Source organism: Myotis yumanensis, unplaced genomic scaffold (assembly GCF_028538775.1).
Source record: "Myotis yumanensis isolate MYYU_CA2020_CCGP unplaced genomic scaffold, mMyoYum1.0.hap1 SCAF_5, whole genome shotgun sequence".
Classification (NCBI taxonomy): Eukaryota; Metazoa; Chordata; class Mammalia; order Chiroptera; family Vespertilionidae; genus Myotis; species Myotis yumanensis.
Genome location: NW_027223756.1, coordinates 2,434,292 through 2,459,050, shown reverse-complemented (window position 1 = coordinate 2,459,050; position 24,759 = coordinate 2,434,292). Strand labels below are relative to the sequence as shown.

At 63.6% G+C, this 24,759-nt stretch overlaps 1 protein-coding gene, 1 long non-coding RNA gene and 1 pseudogene across 2 annotated transcripts; 1 reads left to right on the top strand and 2 right to left on the bottom strand.

Annotated features, from left to right (window-relative positions):
- Positions 1 to 50: 50 nt before the first annotated feature.
- On the bottom strand, positions 51 to 217 carry LOC139011965 (U2 spliceosomal RNA; annotated as a pseudogene).
- An 18,658-nt stretch (positions 218 to 18,875) lies between these two features.
- ACTB (actin beta) lies at positions 18,876 to 22,233 on the top strand. The gene is made up of 6 exons (XM_070414307.1): positions 18,876 to 18,983; positions 19,722 to 19,850; positions 19,992 to 20,231; positions 20,672 to 21,110; positions 21,194 to 21,375; positions 21,497 to 22,233. The coding sequence occupies exons 2-6, from the start codon at positions 19,728 to 19,730 to the stop codon at positions 21,638 to 21,640; spliced, it is 1,128 nt and encodes a 375-aa protein (XP_070270408.1). The 5' UTR covers positions 18,876 to 18,983; positions 19,722 to 19,727; the 3' UTR covers positions 21,641 to 22,233.
- A 1,713-nt stretch (positions 22,234 to 23,946) lies between these two features.
- LOC139010169 (uncharacterized) lies at positions 23,947 to 24,692 on the bottom strand. The gene is made up of 2 exons (XR_011471474.1): positions 24,386 to 24,692; positions 23,947 to 24,063 (listed from the first exon to the last, which is right to left on the bottom strand). It is a non-coding gene; the product is annotated as an uncharacterized lncRNA (long non-coding RNA).
- Positions 24,693 to 24,759: the final 67 nt, after the last annotated feature.

The window sequence follows — 24,759 nt, the reverse complement described above, 5'->3', positions numbered from 1 at the left end:
CTGTCTGCCTTGCTAATTACCATTAATGAAGGGCTCGAGTCTGGTGAAGTTACAGGTTAACTTGTGGATTTGTATCTGATACAAAACCAAAGATTGCTCTTGATCGTCTCATAGAGCGATCAGGGTTTTAAATGGAGTTTCAGAATCTCGTCCTGGCATTTTAAACTGGTAAGAACAGATACTACACTTGATCTTAGCCAAAAGGCCGAGAAGCGATCGCCCTGGCATTTTAAAATGGGCCATACAAGCCCCGTTCCAAAGGGCTCTTGGCATCAGCTTTACCTTCTCACTCTTCCCTCATCAATTAATGAGTTGAATTAACTCTTTGACAACTGTGTGTTCTCTAATTGTACGAGAGTCCTGATTGTAGCTTTTGGGAAATTATACTTTGACACAGGGCCCTTCTACCTCCCCACCTTGGTCAAGTCTGGGCTGGGGGTGGGGTCAAGGCCCGGTCGCCCTGGATGCTCCCCCACTTTGCTCCCAGGTCCGAGACCCTGCCCTACGCACCCTAACGTCTGGGCAGAGGCCTCCTCATTACGCCTTTCTGACCTAAGGACCTGGGGTGTCACTCCTGGCCCTGCGCCCACAGACAGTTCCCTGACCTCATCTGCCAGGCGATGTCGGCTGCCACTGGCAAGCAGGGTCAGGCTGAGGCCCGGTGCTGTCTCAAGGGCCCTGGGGAGCTATGATGATGTGAGGCCGGGGAGACAGGGCCCGGCACAGCCCAGGGTGGCCCCTCGGTATCTTCCAAGGCCTGGTGTGATGCCAGCGGAGCTGGACACCATGGTGAGGGCCACCTCCACTAACGGCCCTGAGCCCACTCTGGGACAAAGCCTGGCCAGCCCCCAGCTGGGCAACACAGGGATGTCACTTCCACCCCTCTACTGCACTGCCCAACCCCACCCACCCTCTTCCGCGGCTGGATGAGCTCCTGCTCTGTACCCCCAACCTAGAATTCCCCTCCTCTCCCCTCCTCTCCCCTCCCCTCCCCTCCCCTCCAAATTCTGCCCACCTCTCACTGTGCTGGAACCTGGTACTCTGGGAATCACCTGCAGCTCTTTCCTCTAACCCAGCAGGGACAGGTCCCCGCCTCTGGGAGGGAAGAGGCAAATTCAGTTGCAATGTCACCGCTTAAATATATAATGATTGTGTTACTTGTATCTGACATCTTTTGAACCCAGTGCTTTTTTTTCTTTTTGTCCAATAAGCTTCTTTTTAAAAAAAAAAAAATGTTTTATTGATTTTCTACAGAGAGGAAGGGAGAGGGACAGAGAGTTAGAAACATGGATGAGAGAGAAACATCGATCAGCTGCCTCCTGCACACCCCCCACTGGGGATGTGCCTGCAACCAAGGTACATGCCCTTGACCGGAATAGAACCTGGGACCCTTGAGTCCACAGGCCGACGCTCTATCCACTGAGCCAAACCGGTTCTGGCAGCTTCTTTTTTTAAAAAAATGTTTTTATTGATTTTAGAGAAAGGGAGAGGGAGAGGGAGAGAAAAACATTGATGAGAGAGAAGCATCGGTCAGCTGGGGATCAAGCCCACAACCCGGCATGAGTCACCTCCAAGGGAATGGAACCAGTGACTCGTGGTGCACGGGCTGACGCCCAACCACTGGGCCACACGGGCCGGGCCCAGCAACTTCTATAGAATCTATACGGTCTGGGGACGACCCGCCCCGTTGGCGTGGCAGGCGCGTCTCCGGCGCCACCTGGTGGTCGCTGGGTGCCCACGCACCGTAACCGGGAGGTGGGAGGTGGCGCCCGGCTCCTCCGGGGCTGCCGGGCCTGGGTGGCGTCCAACCCGCTTCCGCCCTCGGAGGAAACAGGCGCCTCGGCCGTCTCGGTGGCCGCCCGGGCGCGGGGCCACGCTGGACGCACCAATCGCCTGCGCAGTGCGCCACCCCGCTCCGTCGTTTCCGCATTTGGAAAACTGAGGCTCAGTTCTCCTTACATTGGCGCCGCGGCCCTGGTCCAGTGCTCGGACCTTCACCCAAGCCTGCCCAGCAACGCCCCCCCATCCTCCCCCCCCCCCCCCAAAGCGGCCCAGGCTGCCAGCGGGGGTTATGGTCACCCTGGAAGGCCGCTAACCGATCCCCTTTATTCAGGAGGCACTTAGTCCCGGAGCGGGCCCGACCCGCAACTGAGTCACCCGGGAAGTCCAGGCGGGACCGACCCTGCTCGCCCGCCACCTGCCAAACGCCTGGGCCCCGGGGTTGGAAACAGAACCAGCCCCCGCCCCACCCCAGATCCTCACCCCCACCTACGGCCAGGCTCAGAGATGGAGGTTCCGGGAAGATCGGGAGAAATCCCCGCCACCCCGCCCCACCCCACCCCACCGCGCAAGTCTCCAGTTCCTCCCTCCCTCTCCCCCGCTCCCTCCCAGCTCAGGCTGCACTCCCATCTCGAACGACCCCCCTCCCCCCACCCTGGGCTGGTGGTGCCCGCAAATGCCTGCAGCGGGTGGGGAAAACTCGAGGGTGGGCGAGCCCGGGGTCCGCGCGGACCTGGGTGGGTGGGGCCTCGGCCCGGGCCACGCCCCCTCCCGCCAGCCCCAGTTCCCAGGAATACCGCTGAGTCACTTCCGAGGCTGCAGCTGCGACCAGAGTGAGAACAGGGAGTGCCGTTCGGGTCTCTACGCGGCAGCGTCCTCCCACGGTCACTGCCAAGGCCTCGGCCCCGGCGGGGATGTGTCAGGGCACCTACGAGCTGACCCGCCGACGGTGGGGCGGGCACTTAGCCTGGCCAATCTACCCGGGTGCAAACCGCAACCGGGGGCGCCACGTGCTTCACGGGCGGGTGAACCGGTGCGCGCTCCGTCCACGTTCCCGGTGAGAGGCTGCCGAACGCAGCGGGAGGACAGGCGCGCCGGGCTCGCGTCCTGCCAGTTCCCTGCGGGCGTGGGCGCCGGCTTTGGGACTATTGTCTCCCAGCTTCGCGGCTAGGCTCCGCTCGAGACTGCAAACTACAATTCCCAGAATTCCCGGTTGCCCGGAATTCCTGCTGGGCTCTGCCAACAGGGGGCGCTGGGCACCTTAACCTTTCTGCGGGCCCTGGGCGCCTGTGGACTGTTTAGCTTGTGATGATACTCAGGGCTGCTGGCTAAGCATCATGCTTTTAAAATGCTTAAGTCTTTAAAGTGTGTTTTTATTGCAACTTGTACTTTTTAAATTGCGGTAAAATACACAACGTGAAACTTGCCATCTTAACCACGTTTAACTTTAGGGTTTAGTGGTATTAAGTACATTCACTCTGTTGAGGAACAGCCATGCAGACCCTTAACATCTTGCAAATATGAAACTCCTGCCCCCTTGAGATTCCCCTTTTCCCCTCCCCCTGGCAGCCACCCTCTGCTTTCTGTTTCCAGTAGTTCTTGGAAGGACAGCACTTGTCCTTCTGTCTGGCTTACTCACTCGGCAAAAGTCCTCAAGGTTCACCCTTGTCATAGCACCAATCAGGATTTCCTTCCCCTGTATGTATATGCCGAATTTTGTTTATCCGTTCATCAGCGGTCAGAATGGCACTTTTATTTTATTTGTTTATTAAGAGAAAGTTTATTTAGAAAGTCGCAGAGGTAGAAGAAGTGAGCCATAGAAGAAATGGGCTCAGGAAAGAAGGTACAGAGACAAAAGAGGGCTCTTGGAGCTTAGGAGAGGGAGGGAGGGGAGAAAGGGGGGGGTGGGGAAAGGCAGGGGTGCTCCACGGAGAGAACCTTGCCCAGGGTCTCACGTGGAAATGCATAAAATAAATGCGTCGAATGATAAAGGAAACTTTATAATTTATTGGGGTTGTCAACAAACTGAAAGAACAATCTGTGAGGCAGTAACATACGCATTTCTCTTTGAATGCAGCCAGTTACATATTTCAAACCTAGACGCTCACTGTTCTGTCCCCAGACTTCGGGTTTTCCTGTCACCTCGTTCGAGTGATGCTTCTGTGCATGGCCCGCCGACTTAATTCCTAAGGACACCACGATCACTTACCCTCCATCAAAGATCCCTACAAGTAGAACTTTCTGGAAACAGTTCCATCTCTGCTTAAGATTGCCGCTCAGCCTGCTGCTTTCGGTGCCATCCGCCCTCTGGGACCAGGAACCATCTCCCCTCTCGGCAGCCGGGAGGACACAACACAGAGTCCAGGGATGATGGCGCGCCTCACCCATATATTTCCCAAAGGCGAGCAGGTCACCCCTGACAAGTCACTCCCTTTGGATTCTTCCTCCCAGTCCTGCCCTGGACGGGTGGCACGCCCACCTCACTGAATGTAGGCCACCGAGGGGTTGAAGCTCCTACCGGCCAAGCCAACTGCCGGAGGCCCTGCCCCTGCCCCGGCTACCTCTGGGTGCCGCTCATACCTGTAAATCCGGCCCAAGGCGGTGGCGTCATCCACCTGGTTTCTCACAGATGGAAATCAGCAGCATTTGACTTCCTTTTGGAGTGGAAGCTATTTCCTCCAAGGTCAACGTTGCTCTTCAGCCCTGGGGCATGCTGGGATCTGACCCCAGTTCAGGGGCTGAAGGCCACAAGGGGTGGAGCCTGCAGGAGGGTCCCTCAGGTGAGTGTTCGGAAGGGACTGCTCCACCCGGGTGCCAGGTGATCGTGTGCAGAAGTGCAGCAGGCGGGGACGCCTGCGGACCCTCTAGCCTCGCTGTCCTCTGGAAAAGGGGGGAGACACGTCCTCACTGACAAGGTCCCCAGGAGGCTGCAGCGTTCCTCTTGCCTGATGCTTGTCCAGCAAGACCTGATGAGACAGAGCCTGCGGAGCAGGGGGGGGAGGGGGGAGCTACGGATGGGGAGCCAGCGGTGGGCTGGGCGGCACCGGGAGAACCCAGCTGGTCCCAGGTCCCTAAGGGATTGAGCCCAGGCAGCACAGGTCCATCTGGCCAGGGTGAGAGGTCCCCACTAGAGGGCACCCGGGAGGGAGGAGTGTCTTCCACCAGGTCCTGCCCGAATCCTGCCCGAGCCCCAGTCACTTCTTTCTGCACCCCCCTACCCCCCTCCTCTGGGCCCCGCCCCTCCCTCCTTACTCTCAGGGCCTCCCCTTCCCCTGGGCAGCTTCACACCCTCTACAAAGGCTCCGCTGTCCCCGCCCCACCCCCACAAGTCTGTCAATCTCTCCTGCTCACACCTCCCCCTGACCTTGCCTTCCGCAGCTGGGTCACCTTGGCCTCGTCACTTAACCTCCGAGTTTTGGAAGATTCTTTCCCGGGCGTCACGGGGGCTTTCACCCGAGAGCCTGGGTGCGCCCCCCCCCCCCTTTTGCTTTCTCTTTCTTCTTCCCTCTCCTTTCCCAAATGCACTTTCTTAACCCCACACCCTCCTCCCTTCCTTCCTGCTGGCTCCAGCTGGGCTGCCCACAGCCCTCTGGGGCTCTCAGCACCCCAACAGTGCGCTGGGGGCAGGGCTGCAGGCCTCGCAGGCTGGCACCCCATCCAGGCCTGTCACCGCAGAGGCTCCTGAGGCTCGGGCCACGTGGAATCGGAGGCCAGGTGACCTGCGTCCTGCTGAGTGTGCTGTCCCGGAGCCTCACCTGGAGTGACCCTGGCCCCGGGGACAGGACAGGCGGGACAGGACGGGACGGGCAGGGCATGGGGCTGGCTGGCCCCATTTGTCAGAAACACAAGCCTTCCCGGCCAGGCCAGGCCAGGCCACTGGCCTAAGGAGCCGCGGGTGGAGACCTTCCCACCCTCGCTCCCCACCCCAGGTAGTCGTGCCTTCTCCCAGGGGGGCTGAGGGAAAGGGGGACCCCACGCCAGACCCCTTTGTTGTGCACCTGAGCGGCGGGGGCTCATGCACCGCAGGGAGCTCTTGGTGACTGCCGTTGCACCGAACAAGAAATAGGGTCAGAGCTCGACGCCGCCCAACCCCCAGCCCCCGTCTCCCCACCGGCTTCTTCCTAAAAAGTGTGAACTATTTCAAATACACGGAAAAGTACCGAGGGGAACAGAATGCACCTCCGGGCCTAGGAATCATTTCCCCAAACTCCCTTCGGCTTCGTCTTCTCAAATAGAGGCCATGCTGTGGGCGTCGGGACCCTCGCCCTCCGCGCCTCTCCCTGAGCCCCTGCCACTGCCGCCCAGCCCTGCGCCGGGCACGCGTGTCCTGTGTGCTTTCACATCCTGCCCCGGGTGTCACGTCCCCACAGTCTCGGCCACCACCTCAGTGCACAGCCCCATCCGGCTGTCGGCCAGCAGCCGTCACCCCAACCAGCACACAGGACGCTGCCATTCCAGGAGGCTCCCTGTGCCCCCCCAGCTGCTACCTGCCCCCAGAATCACCACCCTGACTGCTGTCACCAGGCGTGAGCTTTGCCTGGGAGCGGGGCCTGAGCCAGAGCGAGGGTGTGCACCTCTGAGCTCAGGTTCATCCAGGGACCGGGGACCAGCCCTGCTCTTCCCGCCGCCTGAATTCCACCGCATTCCTCTGCCCCGCCCCTGCCGCCCTGCCCCGGTGTCCGGTGTCCGGTGGCTTCATCCCGGGGTGTCCTTACACTTCACAGCCTGCACGTGGGTGCGCGGCGCTTTGCTCCCCAGGGACCTCGCCGAGACTGATCAGAGCAGCCACCTGGGCCATCCGGGCAGGTCACCGGTCACCCGTCAGGGGCCAGGGGCCCACCCCGCGCCCAGGCTCAGCCGCGCCCTGCCCGCCGGCAGCCTCAGGGTTAAAGCGCCCGGGGGCCGGCGGAGAGGGAAGGGGGCGTCTGCCGCAGGCCCCCCAGCCTCTCCGAGAGCGCCTTCGGCCGGCCCCCACCTCCCGGCCGGGCCCCCACCCGCCCAGCGGACCCGCCCCGGCCCGGCCGCCCTGCGGAGAAGCCAGCGCATTTCGAAAGGCCCCCTCCCCCGGCCCCTCCGCAGACGGGAAGCGCGGGGAGGAAGCTGCGCGGCGCGCCGGCAGCCCGCGGGCCGGATGACTAAGTTCGGCTCCGAGACCTGCCACCCTTTGCCTTTTAAGGCGGCCTCGTGGGCAGCGGACGTGGAGCCGAGGGGCGGCCGTGACCGCGGCTGGGGGCCGCGGGGGGCGCGGCTCGGCCTTCCCCGCAGCTCCTCTCCGCCCCCACCCCCACTCGCCTGGCCCAGACTCCCCCGAGGGAAACTGAGGCCCGGAGAGGGATGGGTGCTGTCAGGGCCGCATACCTCGGCGGGGTGGAGCCAGATGACACCCAAGGCCCTGCTGCCCAGCCAGGGCCCAGATGCAGAAGCCCCCCGCGTGGGCAGGGGTTGGCAGCTGCGTTGATTGAGCACCACTGCTGTCTCCCGGCATGTCATTCTCCTCACCCCGTCCTAGAGGGAGGAGGGGCTCGGGGCCCTGGGGCGCTCTGCGGTGGGGGAGCTCACAGAGCACCTTTGCTCTCCTGGGAGGCGTGCTCAGTGGGGGGTGCCAGGCAGGAAGCAGCTGCCCCCCATTCCTTCACTCTAACCTGGCAGGGCCCTGCTGCGTGTCTGACTTCACAGCTGCACAAACGGGGCGAGAGCATCTCCCCATTGAGCAGGTGGGGAAAGCGAGGCTGTGAGCAGAGGGAACGGCCCAAGGTCGCAGGAGCTAAGTGGCATGGCCAGGGGTCTGACAGGTGTGCCTGGGAGGGGTCCCCGGCCCCCGAAGTGTTCACGTGCACAGACGCCCACAGGAAGTTAGAACTGCTGGGCGTCTGCCCCGAGCTGGTGGCCATGTGACCCTCTGGGCACATGGGCGTTTCCTGAGGTTCTTCAGGGCCCCCTGCCCGGCCCCAGCCCAGCGCTCAGGCCGGCTCTGCCCCGTCTCTGTTCAAACACAAATTAAGGACAAAGTGACCGGCTGAGGGGGACGCTGTACACTGGGATGAGGGGGCAGTAGGGGGCAGGCCCCAGGAAGGGCCTTGGTCGGGGGCCTGGTTTGGAGGGGGCGAGGCAGGGGTTTAGGAAAGCCCGAGGCTGGGCTGACGGGTGGACTGGGGGCCCCTGGGGGGAGGGGGCAGGCACACCTCCTCCGCCCTCCCAACGCCCCCTCCAGGGGTGCTCCCAAACCTCGCCTTTTATGGAGAGGAAGTTGGGCCAAGTGGGCCGGGCCTCCGGAGGGGCGGGGTGGGGGCTGAGGCCTGCAGGGCACTCAGGCCTGGAGCAGCCCGCGCTGGACACCTCAGAGCGGAGCCGGGCACCAGCTTATCTCCATGTGAGCCCTGCGGGCTGGGAGCACCAGATAATAACCACCCAGCCCGGCAGAGGGGCCTGGACCCAGCCACTTAGCCAGCGCCTGGCCCTGGCTCCCACCGCCCCAGGCTGGCGGCTGGGAATGGGTCTGAGCAGCTCACCTGGGCAGCTACCTGCCTGGGGTCCCGAGGGCCCTCCACCCTCAGGTTTGCTCCTGCCAACCTGTGAGAGTCGGACCTCTGTTCTGGCACCCAGTGTCTGGGCCCAGACTCCCTGCAGAGGAGGCCCCCACCCTCAACTGCCACCAACCCCAGCCCTGGCCACCCAGTGGGAGGAGGGCTGGGAGCCCAGGATTTAGGGCCATCAGGGAGTCCAGAGTCCACCTGGGAGCCTGGGGGTCCAGGCTGAGGCCACTGGGCCCCGCTATGCAGGTGGGCACACTGAGGCCAGAGGCAGCAGGGCGGGGCCAGGGTGAGGCGGGAGTCCTGCTCTTCCATGGCGGCCAGTGAACCCTGGCCCGAGGGCGGGGACACCGGGATGCTGTCTCAGGTGTTCCCACGGGGACCCCACGAGTGGCCTGCCACAGGCTGTGGTTCTCCCCGTCCCCCCGACTTTCCCAGCTCTTACGGAGCCGTGGCCTAAGTCTAGAGCCGAGTGTCCGCGTGGGCACGGCAGGAGGGCTCAGCGGGTCAGGGCCTGGGAGGGGCGTGCCCGGTGTGTGCTCCCAAAGGTCTCTAGGCCTCTTCTTTCTGCCCCTGACAGACAGCTGCCTCCTGCCCCGCCCAGGCCTGGCCTTGGCCATGGGGAAGGCGGTGGGGAGCTCCCAGAGGCTGGCGCCAGACCCAGTGCACCCTGGGCCAAGGCGCTGTCCTGATTAAGTCTAGATATGGCCCCTGATGACAGGGAGAGGCCCTGCCCTTTGTCCTTTGTCCTTTGCCCTTTGTCCTCTGCTCAGGGGGCTGCTGGGATCAGGGCCAGGAAGTTCAGCTCATCAGCTGATGGGCACACCCCTCCTCCTCCTCCCACACCCTCCCACCCCTCCCCCAAAGCCCACTGTGGGTACCACGGAGGGAGAGGCCACCGGCCCGGAGTCCCCGCTGGGAGCAGGAGCGGCAGCCACCACAGCAGGCCCTTTCCAGCCCAGCAGTGACCTGGGGCACTTTTCTGAGCTGACACCCCCCCGTGTTGTCCTCCCGACAGCCCCCCACAGTGTCCCCCCACTTTACAGGTGAAGAAACCGAGGCCTCCCAGTTACCTGCCCAGAGTCACGGAGATGGCACACCTGCCCCCTCTCGCCATCACCCCTTGGGCAGGCCCCTCACTCCTCAGCCTGACCTGTGATTTGGGGAACCATCAAGGCCCCTGCCTCATGGGACAATTGATGGGGAGTGAGCAAGACAGGCCTGGCCCCTGGAGGCCGTGAAGGGCAGTGGGGCCTGTGGGGGATGGGGACTCAGTACCTCACCTCCAGGGGAGCACAGCCCTGCATGGGAGTGAGGGAGCCGCACACACCCAAGCAGGCCCCGGCCCCGACTATCAGCCTTGGTACCCACAACCTTAAAACGGTCTGATGAACGCTGCCTGCCTACCCCTTGGGGTGGCCATGGGGCCGGAATCAAATTCCAGAGGCACCGGAAGGGAAGAGCAGAAAGGGAAGAGCACCAGGCCAGCCCACTGTCCTCACGCCGTGGCCGTGGCCGTGGCCGTGGCCGTGGCCATGGCCGTGGGTATGCGCATGCCTCTGTGTTTCTGTTACGGACTCCTGCTCCGCCAGGGGCAGCGAGGAATTGAACCCGAGGGGGCTGCAGGCTGCTGCTTTACGTGGAGCCACCTGCTGAAGCATCAGCTTTGGCCCGTCCCGCTCCCCCTCTCCCGGCCTACAGCCTCTGTAGCTCCCCAGCACCCTGCAGGACAAAGTCCCGGCTCTGGGTGTATGCCAGTCCCCGAGCATACGCCTGCCCCAGGCATTCTGGACGCCAGCTAATCGCCAGGCTCTCGAAGCACTTTGCCACCTCCTGGCCGGACGCCAAAGCTGTATTGCTGTGGCCCTGCAGCTCCCTGCCCTCGCTGGGCCAGGCAGAGGCTGAGGGGAGGAAGGGCCGGCGGCCAGCTTTGCGGGGAGCAGCACCGAGGTCCTGCAGCTGTCACCTGGGCGGCCTGGTTCCGAGCTCCAGATCCAGTTCCCACCAGTTCCCTGCTGGGTCTCGGGGTGCTCCCAGTGCTGGCTCCCAGCGGCTGGCCCCGTGAGCTTGTGTCTGTGGGTGCCCGGCCTCCAGGAGGGCCTGTCTCTGGAACTTCGGGCTCCAGACCCCAAGCTTAACCAGGTCTGTGAGTCTGGGCTCTGCCATGTCCTCCTCAGTGTCCCCATCTGTACAATGGGGCCTGAGTTCAAGGCCCGGAACATTCCTCCCAAAGGGTGAGGGCTCGCAGCCCCCCTGAGCTCCTTCCCTCCGGTGTCCGGGGGCTGAGGGCTCCCCTGCCTAATGCCCACCCCACCCCAGCTCACCCACGCAGTTCTTTCTCATCTGGGGCCTCCAGGGGCTCTCCGGGGTGCTGGCCGGAATGAAAATGGCGTTGGGCCCAGAGCTCCCCACTGAGGTTCCCGCAGACTGTTTCCGAAGTGCGCCATCACCTCAGATGTCTGCAGCTCTCCCGTCACCCCCTCTGCCAACGCCCTCTCTGTGTCTCCTTGCTGGACTCCTATTCAAACGTCAAGGCCCAGCTAGGAAAAAGCCCTCCCCTGGAAAGCCTTGCTGGACCGCAGGCTGCCCCTCCTTCAGGCCAGCTCCTCCACACCCAGGATGTCAGACCGTGGTCCAGGGACCTCTGGAGCGTGGGGCTGGAGTCTGACCTGTGAGCATGATCAGCCACGGGTGAGTCAGCTGCTGTCAAGACCCGAGGACTTCCGGTGACACTCACCCTCCGCTCCCCTCCTGCCAACACCCGCTGGAAGGTGTGCGCCCTGAGCTGGCCCGCCCCTTCTTCCCTGGCCTATTCCTCATCGGCTTTGGCAGTCGCAGCGCCTGGCTCCTGCCAGGGCCCTGCCACGCCCTGCCGGGACAGGATGCTCACACCCTGGAGACGACGCATCCATTCCTGCCGCCCGTCTCCCTTCTGTACAGAACTAGGTCCCTTCCCCCTTCTGTACAGAACTAGGTCCCTTCCGTCCCTCCTTCCGTCCGCAGATGGAAGCTGAAAACCTCACTAATGACACGCCAGGAGTTGGGGATCCCACAGAGAGCAAAACAGATGTGGCCCCGCCCGCAGAGCATGGAGGGAGAGGAACCCTGTGCCCACACAGGTGCCTCTGATGATCAGATGTGAGCAGTGACAAGTGCAGGAGCCAGGAGAGCCCTGCCCTTGCCTGGGGACCAGGGAGGGCTTCCTGGAGGAGGCAGTGTTTTCCCTGAGCCCTGAAGAGTACGCAGAACTTAAAGCAGCAAAAAGGGTGTGTGGAGGGAGGAGGGTCCATTATGGACCAAGAAGAGCAAGTGAAAGGCCTGAGACAGGCAGGGCTCCGGACCGGCAGGGCCATACTCTCAACCTAGCGACCACCACGGCGTTCGTGGGCAGCTACACGAATTGCCCCAAACTGGCTACTTCCATGTACATTTCCAGCTCCCAGGAGCCCCTCATGCCCTCGCCAGTCACCACTCCCGAGGGCCAGCACTGCCCTGACCAGCGCAGCCCACTCCGCTCGGGCTCCTGTCGCCCTGAACTCCGAGTCACAGCTGCGCTGCTCTGCGCCTTTGCTCAGCGTTGTGCTCGCGAGGAGATCAGCGAGCTGCGTGGGCCAGCAGCTCATTCCCTCCATGCACGCACCGCTCCCAGCTGCCCCTTCTGCTGCTAGAGTGCCCCTGGGTGCCCTGAGTTTGGGGCCCTGTGAATATGTGGATATTCTACATGAATCTATGTGTCCACTCCTGTACGCGCCCATCGGTGGGCACGTGGGCCCATGTTTCTTGGATAAACACCTGCAGTGGGTTACGGCTTCCCACCGTCCGCCTGCGGGTGGGGTTACAGGTCTCCCGCCTCACCCGCACGCGGGGGCAGCTTCCCTTATCCGCTGCTGGGCACAGCGCCTCTCGGTGTAGTTTTAGCTGCACTTTCCGGCTGGCCTGTGATGCTGAGCGTCTTTTCATCTTTAGAGAGGTTTGCAGATCTGGGTGGCCTCTTGTTTAAAGCACCCGATCAAGGCTTTTGCTCACCCCTCCCTGGCCTGCTTGCCCACGTTGGGATCGCAACCCAGGCCGGAGAGGAAGTTGAGGCATCAGGGGCTTCATGCCCATGTCTGGCCCACGGTCACCAGCATAGGGCCCCCCTGTACTTGCTCCGGGCGGGCCCGGTCTGAGCAGTTCTGTTCACTCTCCCGTCCCCTCCCTACAGCTCTGAGACCTGGGGAGCCACTGCCCTGGGCCACCAACCCACAGTCAGCTGGGCTGCCTCAGCAGGGAGATGCCAGCGGGCACCCTAACCTTCCATCTGCTTCTGTGTCCGCTGCTGCCCACTGTGTGCTGGGACCACGATGAGCCAGCCTGGCCCCTGCCCCTGCCCGCCTGCAAAGAGGGTGCAGCGAGGCCTCAGGACCAAGCAGGGGTTGGCAAGGAGCGTCCCCCAACCTGAGCCTGACCCTCTGAGGGCCCTGAAGTCCCTCTGACGTGGGAGGCGTGAGGACGAGGCTTGCAAGTGGGCAGGGCTGGGCTGGGCTGGGCCAGGCCGGGGCGTCTGGGCAGCTGGGGCCGCTCAGGCCGCCTTAGAGCCCCATCCTTCTTGGCCTTGGGAGGGGGGCCGTACCCCCGCACCGCACAGACCGCCTGGCCCTGGGGCACACACAGTGCGCCCCCAGCCTCCAGGCCGGCCTTGGGCCTGCCACGTGCTGTGGGCCTTGGCTTCTGCTTTGCTAAGGAGACAGGTGGCAGCCAGCTTCCGGGGTGTCTGTGATGACTCCTTAAAGGCCCAGGAGCCCACCCAAGCAAGAGGTGCCATCACGATGCTCTGACCCTGGTGGGCCCCGAGTTCTGCGTCGCTTCCCAGGACACGCAGGGGCCGAGTGACAGAACGGAACCCTGGCAGTGTTCAGAGAAACGCGGGGTCCGAGCAGGGCTCTGCCTTCCTGCCTGGCGCCCCTGCTCTGCCCTCACTGAGGGCACGGTTGTCCCCTGTCCCGACCCCTGCCACCTACCTGCCCGCCCTGGGCACAGGGCTTATTACAGAGTCCTCCCCGGGCCGGGAAGCCCCTGCTGCGTCCCCACGTTCTGGTCCACGTGTCTCAGGCACATCTGTGTGCCCCCCACACTGTCACCCCCAATGCCAGGGGCCTCAGCAGCCCGGGCACTTAGTCAACATTCCTCCCCAGCGACCAGGAAATGAGGGGGCGCCCTGGCTGCTGCCCCCAGGCCCCAACAGTGGCCTCCTTGCCTGGCCCATCAAACCCAAGCCCACGAGTGACCAATGTCACTGAGTCAGGCCTGTCCCCAGTGGACAGTGCAGTCTGGCGGGTCCCCTCATCTCCCCAGCAGCGACAAGGGCTGGGCACGGGGAGGGATCAGTCAGGACGCCCAGGCCGCGGGATCTGCTTGATTCCTGGCGGTGGCGGCTGCGGCTGAGATTTCTGGCCAAGGAGGCTGGTTACACAGCGACGTGGCCGCTGCGATGATCAGGTTTCCACTTGGATGGGCCCCAGGCCCCACGGCCAGAGGAGTGGCACCAGCTGACAGGTGCCCCACGTGGAGCCCCGTGTGTGCCCGCGGCCAGGCAGGGTGCTGGGGAGCACGCCTCTGCTAGTGCCCACTGGCCACTCTGAGCCTCAGTTTGCCCGTCTGGAACATGGGCTGCGAACAGTGACCACTGAGGCCGGAGGACTCAGGGGGCCCCTCCGAGATGCGCTGTGTCGCCTTGGCTCCGGACTCCTAGATCCAGCACATTCCGGTAACGGTGTGCTAGTAACTGCAGGGCGGAGTCTCCCCCGCTCACTGGCCTCAGTTTGCTTGTCTGAGAAACGGGGAGATTCCAGCTGAGCTGGCAGTGAGCTTTCTGGCCACAGCAGCCTCAGGTACTCTGCCTCGCCTTGTCCTGTCCTCTCAGGGATCCGGAGGCCAGGCTGCGCCCCGTGTGGCTGGTGACCTCTGTGAGTCAGCCCAGCCGTCCTGTCCCAGCCCCGCCCGCCTGCACTTTCCCAATACCGCCCTCCCCCACTGGTTCCCCTTTCACTTCCTCGGTCCTCCCCTGCCCCTGGGACCTCCCCCCCAGCTCCCAGGTGGGCTCTGAGCCCCTGGGCCAGGCAGGGATGAGGCCACCCAGCTAGAAAGCTGTTGAGTCCCTGACACTGACCATGTTGTCCCTGGGTCCGTGTCACTGGCTGCTCCCAGGCCCCGGGGGTGCCAGGCACAGTCTCCCTTTCTCACAGCCCTGGGGCACAGGCTGGGGCACAGGGTCCGTGTGCCAGGGCCTCCCGCTTGGGGGAGTCCCGCAGGTGTGCCTGCTGATACCCGGCTGTCAGGGCCAGGAGTGTTCAGAACCTCGGGCTGACCTTGAAGTGGCCACTGACCCCCCCCCCCCCCCCGACTTGGTCACCCTGTCCCCTGCCTCAGGCCTTGCGTGGAAAGCCTGGCTTTTGAGGGCTCCCTTGACCTCCAGGTGATGTTGGCAGGTCCCCACCGGCTCCAGGCCGGTTGCTGTGGGCCCGGTGACCAGTGGGCTTCAAGAATCTCCTGGAACCACAACTGTGGGGAGACCTGTGAGGCTGGGACTCCCAGCCCCCGCCCCCCGCCCCCCCCAGCTGCTGAGGTCTTCAGGCCCCAGGGTCCTCTCCTTCCTCACATGCAGGGTCTGTTGGGGACGTCAGACCAGGAGGAGGGTCTGGGAGAAGGAAGGGCTCAGCGGGGCGTGGAGGGGAAGCCCAGGGCTCCTTGTTCTCTGTTTCTCTTCTGAAAAACTCCAAGCGAGTGAGGCTGGGAACTCCCCAGGAGTGCCCGGGCCTTCCTCTGGTGCCAGGGGGACGCGGGGGTGGGAGGGGGGTAGTTTTTAAGGATTTTTCAAACTCTCCCAAGAAGCATGAGAAGTTCCCAGTTTCTCCAGGGCAGGACCCCCTTTCTCGGGTGACCCCTGCAGAAGGGAGGCAGGGGAGGCCAGGCTGGCGGAGGCTGAGGAGGCTGACAGGCCTGGGAGGGGCTCTGGCCAGAGGCCAGGCCTGGGTGGGGCCCGAGGTCCTGGCTGCTGCCCAGGAGGGCACACTGGCCCAGCCCTCCCTCCTGCTCTGGGCCCCACTTCAGGGGCGCAGCATGGGGGTCCTTTGCTGTCTTGTTTGAGGTCTCGGGGATCACACCTACTTTACTCAGGGTGTTGCTCAAAACTGTCTGGTGCTGTTTGTGTGGGAGGCGTGTCTGGCTGGCTGGTGCTGCCTGTGGGATGCAGGAGCAGCCTGACCCCCCGAGGCCCAGCTCCTGGCTGTGTGTCCCTGGCTGGGCGGCTTCCCTCTCTGAGCAGGAAAGCTGCAGCTGTTCTGAGAGAGGAGGGAGGAGGCTGGCGGGCTTTCTGGGGGGCCAGCCCAGGGCTGACCTTGAAAGTGTGGTCAAGCTGGACAGGAGGCAGCAGGACTCCAGCCCAGCCTTCCCGGGACCTCAGGAACTCTGGAGTCCAAAATTTCTTCTTGAGCCAATCCTGGGAGCAGGGGAGGAGCGGGGTGGGGGGTGGGGTGGGGGGTGGGGGGTGGGGGGTGGTCTGCAGCAGGAAAGAGCAGACTTAGGCCCTCGGGGCCTGAGATGTGTGGCCAAGGGCCGGTGGCTGTCCCCTCTGGACCTCAGGAGATAAGCGAGAGCTGAGGACAGAGGTGGGGCCCAGGAATTCAGACTCTGAACAGAGTCCCTGGGGGCACTCCAGCGACACTTCACCAGGGAGGGGCAGGGAGGCCTCAGAGCCGGCCTGGAGTCCTTGAGGCTGGACTCTGAGCCCGGGCCGGTCACCGGCCTGCCTCAGTTTCCTCCCCTGTAAAAAGGGGTGTGTTTGCTGGAATGCTTTGTCCCCACTCACTCGGTTGCCCTTCGCTGAGCACTGACTGTGTGCGGCGGTTTCTCTTCCCTTTCTCAGCCTCACCTCAGTTTTTGCCTCTGAAAAAACGGAGCTTGGGGTCCCTGCCTGGCGGGTGGGGGGTGGGGGTGGGGCAGAGGGATCGAACGCCCAAGGAGATGGGCGGGTGGGTGGGTGGGTGAGGGAGGGTCCTTTCGTAGGGACTGTCACTGTCCCCTGGCCTGGAGGTCTCGGAGGGGGGAGGGGGCTGCAAGAGAAAAAGCCGCAGCTGACGGGCAGGTGGGGCGGCCACTGGCCGAGCTCCCGGGGCTGTGCCCGCCCAGCGGCCGCCCCGCAGGCCCCGCAAGGGCAAAGTTCCCAGCGAAGAACCTGCTCACTTCCTGCTGCCGTCCCGCCCCCTTCCTCTGCCGCTCCGCTTCCTCTTTTCCTCCTCCAGCTGCTCTTTCTCTTCAGCCCCTCCCCTCACCCAGGCTGGTGCCCCCTCCCCTCCATCTGCCCAGGGTCCTCTCTGAGGGCTGAGGACGCCCAGGTGGTCACTCATGCAGCAGAGCCAGGCCCTGGGGTGGGTGCCGCGGGAGGAGGTGGGTGTGACAGAGTCCCTGGGAAGGTTGGCTGAGAAGGGACCCTAAGCTCCATTTTCAGAGGAAGAAGGGGAAGAGAGACACCCCCACCCCAGCACAGAGCGGTGGGGGTCAGTGAGGGGGAGCTGAGGCAGGGCTGAACACGCAGCGGCGGGTGGGGGAGCTGAGTGACGCAGGCCGGCCCAGCGCAGGGGTCTCAAGTGGGGGAGGGTACAAGTTGCAGACGCTAACAGGCTCCCACTGAGGGGCTTTCTGGGCTGGGCTGTGAAGGGTGCATAGGAGAGCACCAGGGACCGGCCGCAGCGGGCCCGGAATGTTCCCGTCTGAGGTCTGGTGGCCCTGGTGCTCCTGCCCCTTGGCGGGCCCCTGGCTAAGAGGGGAGGTAGCAGCACAAGTCCTGCTGGCGGACCAGGCCTGTTCTCCACCCCATGGAGCTCCTTGGAGCCACTCGAGCCACTCGGTCTCCCAGCCCTCCTCCTGCGGCCTGGTCCTAGCCTGCCCAGCACCCCTCCAGGCTCATCAACAGGCAGCAAAAAGTGCCCTCCCCAGGCCCCCGCCCTAGTCCTTGAATCCCAAGGTGGCTGGCCAGACGCCCTTGACAGATACCAGGCCAGAAGGAGGACAGACAGGCCCTGAGGAGGCAGGAGGGGATGGGCTGGGAATGTTCGCCCAGGGCTGGAGTGGGGGCGGGGTGGGGGCCCTGCAGTGAGTTTCTCGGAGGTTCCCTAGGAAGGCCAGCCTGAGGCTCTGAGCCTGTGGGCTCCGCTGTGCGGGTGCTGGTCACCCTTTCCACCTGGCTGTGGCCTCGGCAACCTTCAAAGAGACCTGCCACCAGCCTCCTCCATGGGGCCGGACCAAGCCACCTCTCCCCTGGACACACATTCCACATCCATATATGGACTCACTGGTCACTGGTTTCAACACACAGTCAATGAACACCTCTTACACACTGCACAGCCCCGGCAGCGGGGGACAGGCTGCAGGACAGCCCAGCGCCCAGCTATGCTGCCTTCCCTTCTCCTCCAGGTGAAGAGTGGCCTGTCACACCTCTGGGGAGGTGCACTCCTCTGGGCTGAGCCAGCTGCGCCCCTGGGGTCCTGCGGCCCCTGGGCTTCCGGCTGCCACGCCGAGCACTGTGGGCCATCTGGATACAGGCTCTGCCTGCCCAACTGGCAGCTCTCGGAGCAGGGAACCACCCAGAACAGGGCACCCAGGTCGTGCCAAGTGTTTGGAGAGACCCAGGGCAGTCGCGAGTGGCAGGGAGAGGGTCTTCTCCCAGGGCAGCTGGCCTTTCGCCACTGGCCCTGTGGCCCCCAACTCCACTCTGGCTCACTGAGTGTCCCTCCCCGGCCCTCGGGGACCTCCAGATGGGCCATGAGGCAGCTCAGCTGTGGCTACATGACAGAGGATGGACGTGGGCCCCGGCTGCGCCCAGCAGTGCCTGGTAGCTGCCTGGTCACTGGCTGAGGCCCAGGACGCCTTGGCTGGGTGTGAGGGCGGCCGGGTTCCATGGAAACAGTTTCTCTGCTCTCCCCAGCCCGCCGCTCCCGGGACCACACCATCCTCCTCGCCCCAGGGCTAAGGGTAGAATGACCCCCACTTGGTCAGCTGAGCATCCCCAGCCAGAGCCCCACCCCACCCCCACCCAGGCTTTCTGGGCAGTTGAGTGAAGGTTGGCAAGGGGGCGGGGGGACTCCCTGAGCACCCCTTTGTCCACAACTGTTTAAACTTGAGCAGCACCCACAGCAACCAGGGGCCACGGGGGAGCTCCATGCACATGTGACATCCACACCCGGAGGGACCCGGGGTGGGGGGACACGGGGGGACCGGCCGCACGAGGCCGGACTGAGCACGGCCCGGCGGGGCGGCAGCCCAGGGCGCGCACCCCTCACCCCCGGCCGGGGCCCAGCACCCCAGGGCGGCCCCCGGCCAAACTCGATCCCTCCTCTTCCTCAATCTCAATCTCGCTCTCGCTCTCGCTCTCGCTCTCGCTCAGGCCCTCTCTTTTTTTTTTTCGGGAGGGAGAGGGGGTGAAAAAATGCTGCACTGTGCGCGAGCCGGTGAGTGAGCGGCGCGCGGCCAATCAGCGCGCGCTGCTCCGAAAGTTGCCTTTTATGGCTCGAGCGGCCGCGTCGCCGCCCTATAAAACCCGGCGGCGCGCGGCGCAGCCACTGCTGAGACCGTCCGCCGCCCGCACAGGCCACTCGACTTCGCCGCTCGTCCTCCTTCGCCGACTCACACCGCCTCCTGGTAAGCCCGCCCGCTGGCCGGGCGTACGGTCCGCGCCGGCCCTCACCGCCCTCGACGCCCGGCCCGCGCGCCCCTCGCCTCTCGCCCCGGCCCCGTGGCCAGCGCCCGGGCGCGGGGAGTGGACTCAAGCCCCGGTGCCTCGGGGCCGGGCTGCGCTGCGCTCAGGGCGCGCTCCCAGGCGCTGCCGACGGTCCACGGGGCCTGGGCCTGGAGCCTGGGGCCGAGCAGGCGGTTGGCTGCGCGGGACGGGACGGGACGGGACGGAGGGAGGGTGGGCGCGGCGGGGCCTCCCCGGCCGGGTGGGGACTGGGCGCCGGGCACTGGGCACTGGCTGCGCGTGCTCGTGTGTGCGTGTGCGCGCGCGCCCCAGGGCTGGGCGCCGCGGCCCGGGCGAGGCGGAGCGGCCGCCGGAAGGGGTGGGGTTGCCGCGCGCGCAGGCGCCTGCGCACACTGGCCGCGGCGCGGGCCGCCGTGGGTGTGGTCTCTGCGCGCCCGGCCGGCCGGCGCGGTTTGAACGCGGCGGGGCGGGGCCGAGGGCCTGGCTTCCTGCGGCGCCGCGGGCCGCCGCTCTCCAGCGTTTGCCTTTTATGGTAATAACGCAGCCGGCCTGGCTTCCTTTGTCCCCAATCGGGGCGCGCGCCGGCGCCCCCTGGCGGCTCTTAGGCGCGGCGCGCCGGAAGTGGGCAGGGCGGGGGCAGCCGCACCCGACCCAGGCTCACGGCCCTGCTCTCCCTGCAGCTCGCCATGGATGACGATATTGCTGCGCTCGTGGTCGACAACGGCTCCGGCATGTGCAAAGCCGGCTTCGCCGGGGACGATGCCCCCAGGGCCGTCTTCCCCTCCATCGTGGGGCGCCCCCGGCACCAGGTAGGGCGCCAGCCTGGGGTCTGATTGGGTGGGTGGGGCGGAGGGTGAGGCCCAGCTCCTCCACGAGAGTCCTTTAGGTTTCTGGGTGGGGGTCGCTGGGATCTGGCCCACACTGAGGGCACCTCGCTGCTCCTTCCGCAGGGTGTGATGGTGGGCATGGGCCAGAAGGACTCCTACGTGGGTGATGAGGCCCAGAGCAAGAGAGGCATCCTGACCCTGAAGTACCCCATCGAGCACGGCATCGTCACCAACTGGGACGACATGGAGAAGATCTGGCATCACACTTTCTACAACGAGCTGCGTGTGGCCCCCGAGGAGCACCCTGTCCTGCTCACCGAGGCCCCTCTGAACCCTAAGGCCAACCGTGAGAAGATGACCCAGGTTGGTGGCCCTTGGCCTTCCCTGCGCAGCTCCCCATCCTTTCCTGTCCCCTCTGCCACGCCCTTTCTCACTGGTTCTTTCTCTGCCATTCTCCTAGGACTTTCTTCTCTGACCTGAGTCTCCTTTGGAATTCTGCAGGTTCTATTTGCTTTTCTCCAGATGGAATCTTTCTGGTGTTTGCTTCTCTGACTAGGTTTTTAAGTGTAAAGTCTGTGGGTGTAGGTACTAACACTGGCTCGTGTGACAAAGCCAATGAGGCGGATGTAAAGTGGCCTTGGGAGTGTGTATTCAGTAGGTGCACAGTAGGTCTGAAGTGAATCCCCATTCTGGGGTCCCTAGCACACTTAACCTGTGTTCCTTGCACTCTCTGCATGTTTCTGGTCTGGCCTGACTGTGCCCGGTGTCTTCCCCTGTGTGACATGACCCGTTTCTCCCTACAGATTATGTTCGAGACCTTCAACACCCCCGCCATGTACGTGGCCATCCAGGCCGTGCTGTCCCTGTATGCCTCTGGCCGTACCACTGGCATCGTGATGGACTCCGGAGACGGGGTCACCCACACGGTGCCCATCTATGAGGGCTACGCCCTCCCCCACGCCATCCTGCGTCTGGACCTGGCTGGCCGGGACCTGACAGACTACCTCATGAAGATCCTCACCGAGCGTGGTTACAGCTTCACCACCACAGCCGAGCGGGAAATCGTGCGTGACATCAAGGAGAAGCTGTGCTACGTCGCCCTGGACTTCGAGCAGGAGATGGCCACCGCAGCCTCCAGCTCCTCCCTGGAGAAGAGCTACGAGCTGCCCGACGGGCAGGTCATCACCATCGGCAACGAGCGCTTCCGCTGCCCCGAGGCCCTCTTCCAGCCCTCCTTCCTGGGTGAGTAAGGCCGCTCCCTGCCCCGCACAAAGGCCACCCTTGTGGCAGCACTGGAAGCTAAGTCCGGCCTTCGTTCCCTTCAGGTATGGAATCCTGTGGCATCCATGAAACTACCTTTAACTCCATCATGAAGTGTGATGTCGACATCCGTAAGGACCTGTACGCCAACACGGTGCTGTCTGGTGGAACCACCATGTACCCAGGCATCGCCGACAGGATGCAGAAGGAGATCACTGCTTTGGCTCCCAGCACGATGAAGATCAAGGTGAGTGTCCACCCAGCTAAGCTGGCCTGGTCCGGGGGAGTGTCACAGTCTGGCCTTGGTGGGGTGGGCCCCTGTGGTCGCCAGCAGGGTCCTTAGGCTAACTGTCCCATTGTCTCCCCAGATCATCGCGCCCCCTGAGCGCAAGTACTCTGTGTGGATCGGCGGCTCCATCCTGGCCTCGCTGTCCACCTTCCAGCAGATGTGGATCAGCAAGCAGGAGTATGACGAGTCCGGCCCCTCCATCGTCCACCGCAAATGCTTCTAGGCGGACTGTTACTTAGTTGGTTACACCCTTTCTTGACAAAATCTAACTTGCGCAGAAAACGAGATGAGATTGGCATGGCTTTGTTCTTTTTTTTTTTTGTTTTGTTTTTTTGATCTTTTTTTTTGGCGCTTGACTCAGGATTTAAAAACTGGAACGGTGAAGGTGACAGCAGTCTGTTGAAGCGAGCATCCCCAAAGTTCTACAATGTGGCCGAGGACTTTGATTGTACATTGTTCTTTTTTTAATAGTCATTCCAAATACGAGATGCATTGTTACAGGAAGTCCCTTGCCTGCCCCAAGGCCGCCCACTAATCCCTAAGGAGGGCCAGTCCTCGCCCGAGTCCACACGGGGAGGGTGATTGCATTGCTTTTGTGTAAATTATGTAATCCAAATTTTTTAATCTTCGCCTTAATACCTGTTCTTTTTGTTTTATTTTGAATGGCCAGCCATCGTGGCCCCCCTTTTTGTCCCCAACTTGAGATGTATGAAGGCTTTTGGTCCCCCAGGGAGTGGGTTGAGGTGTGGAGGCGGCCAAGCAGGGCTTACCTGTACACTGACGAGACCAGTTCAATAAAGTGCACACCTTAAAGGAGCTTTGTGGCGTGGATGAATTTTGGGGAAATGGGTGCGGTTGGGAGAAGGGTGGGGGCCAGGCCATCTCTACTGCTAAGGGGGGAGGGAGAGGTGCTCTAACCCAGGCCTGGACCCATCTGGGTTGGGGGGCTCTTGGGAGGAAGGAGCTTAGGATCCTGGCCTCTAGACTTAGAAAGGAAATCCCTGGCCTGGTCCCCAGCTGGTTTCTGAGGTGCAGGTGGCTTTCGAGAGGGCTCAGTTCCAGGGACTTGGGCTCGGGGTTGGCTGGGTACCTTTGCCTCCTCTGAGGAGGTCTCTTTCTGACCTTGGTGTCCTCTTGGGAGGGGCAGTGGTGGCTGCTAGGCCACACCCTCTGTGGGTCTGAGGCTGAGAACAGGGTTATAAACCTGTGGACTCATCTGGAGTGACCATGATAGCTGAAGAGGGGATTTATCTAGGGGTCTTCAGGGCAGCACCGTGACCAGGGCCGGGGTGACCAGGGCTGGGGTACGGGTGAAGGTTGGATTCTACCTTGTGGGGTGGATGCCTTCCTATGCATGGGCAAGTGCAGTCCCGGCCTAGTCCTCCTGGGACCCTGCAGGGGGCCTTTCTCCTGTCTGCAGGTCAGCAAGGGGCTTTGCAGGGCTCCAAGTCAAGTCACTGCTCTTGAAGAAAACAAGCCTGGCCTGCCCTTCCCCTGCCAGCAACTGCTGCTGGTACCAGCAGAGAAAGAGGGTGAGCCCCCCCCGCCCCAGCCGCCAGGGATCTTGCCCCATTTCTCCTGAGGCACAGCTGGATCCCTATCAATCCAGGTTTGAGGCTGAGGGCACTGTGGCCCTTGGGTCCTCTTCCAGAGGAAGAGTGGAGATTGGCCCATCCGGACATTCATTTCCCCCTGGTGAGGAGGAGACGGTTCTAAGACCTCCTGATGGCTTCCAAAACTGAACAGGAGCCCGGGGTCCCCTGGGCTCACTAGGTTTTCCTAGTCTAGGCCCCAAAACACCACAGCAGCCCCAAAACACCACAGCAGCCCCATGGGCTGTAGCCGCTGGTCCAGACGTGGCAGCAGTGCCCAGGATGCTTCTGTGGCTCCCCCAACCCCAAAAGTCTCAGAGGCCCCAGGAGCAGGGTCTGTGACAGGAAGTCCCTCCTGGGCCAGTTCTAGCTCTCTTTTGGGCCAATCAGTTGATAGTACAGCCTGAGCTCTGGGAGCTACAAGTAAGTTTTTTAAAAATTCATTTGAGAGAGATATAGATTTGAGCAGGTGGAAGTTTGGGCATGCTTGTCTCGGACAGACGCCTGGACTGACGGGACAGATGCCTAGGGACGAGACACAGCCGTCACCCTCGGGGATGAAGGGGAGGGTGGTTGGGGCCAGATGCGGTCTGCGTGCACACCTGAGAAACCGGACCGGCGGAACAAGTGGAGGGGGAGTTGCAAGCAGGAGCTCCATCAATCTTCTCCTTTGAAAACCTCCGGAAGTGCAGCTGAGACACATCTAACCTGGCGAGTCCTCTAGGCGCTGCTCCTTTCCCCTCAGGCGGCAGCGGGCTGACCATCCGATGCTGTCAGCGGTCTGGCCCGGAGCAAAGGCCCAGCACCACCCGGCCAGGCCAGGCTCAGTGAGAGGATGCACATGGCCTCCCGCCTCCCGCCTGCCGCTTCGCGCACATTCTCAGGTGGGAAGTCGGGGCTGAGAGAGGCTGGAGGCTGACCCCACGTGACACAAAGGGAAGGGAGAAAGCGGGAGTTTATTCACCCTAACACCTCGGTAGTCCGGTAGTCCGGTCGCCGCCTGCTCGCTCCATCGCCTCCCCGGACGGGTTGAGGGTCCAGACACACGCAAGTTCTGTTTGATAGAAGGTGGGCTTTCCTTCTAACTCCCTCGCAGCTTCCCGGCCCGGGACCGGGACCGCTCCCTTTCTGGGGGGCTGGCTCCCCCGCGAGGCAGCTCTGGCTGCCCGAGGCGCACCCCCTTAGTGGGCTGGGGCGCCCCCTCTGCAAGGCAGCCCCGCCCGGACAGCTGCACCCAGCGCGCCTCGGAGCAGGGGGTCCAGGTCAGCGCAGGGGCTGGGCCCTGGGGGTCCCCTTCCTCTTGACACTGCGCGGGCAGGCGCCTGCGGGGAAAGGGCTTGGAGGCGAAGGCAGCGCCCAAGGGTCGGGATTCGAACCCGTGTTCCGGCCTGGAGTCACTCGGGAAGCCCTGGGGCTGGTGGCCGCCTCCACGCACTCATCACGCAGCTGGTCCTCGGCGCAGCTGCAAGCTCGGGGCGGGGGCGCGACGGCAACCGGAGGACTGGCCCTGCCCCCCGGGCTTCTCCCCGGCGGCACCCCCCCTCGGGGCGCCCCTGGCCACGCGTGGACATTTAAACTCACTAAAGCTAAGAGAGGAGGCCACCGAGCAAGGGGGGCCCCTTGGGGGTCCTCCCAGATCCGTCCCGCGCCTTAGTGGGGCCTCGTCGCGGCGCCGCACCCAACATGGCGGCCGCGCGGGGCGAGCCGACGGGCGACCGGAAGTGCGTGTCCAGGGCGCCGGAAGTGAGCG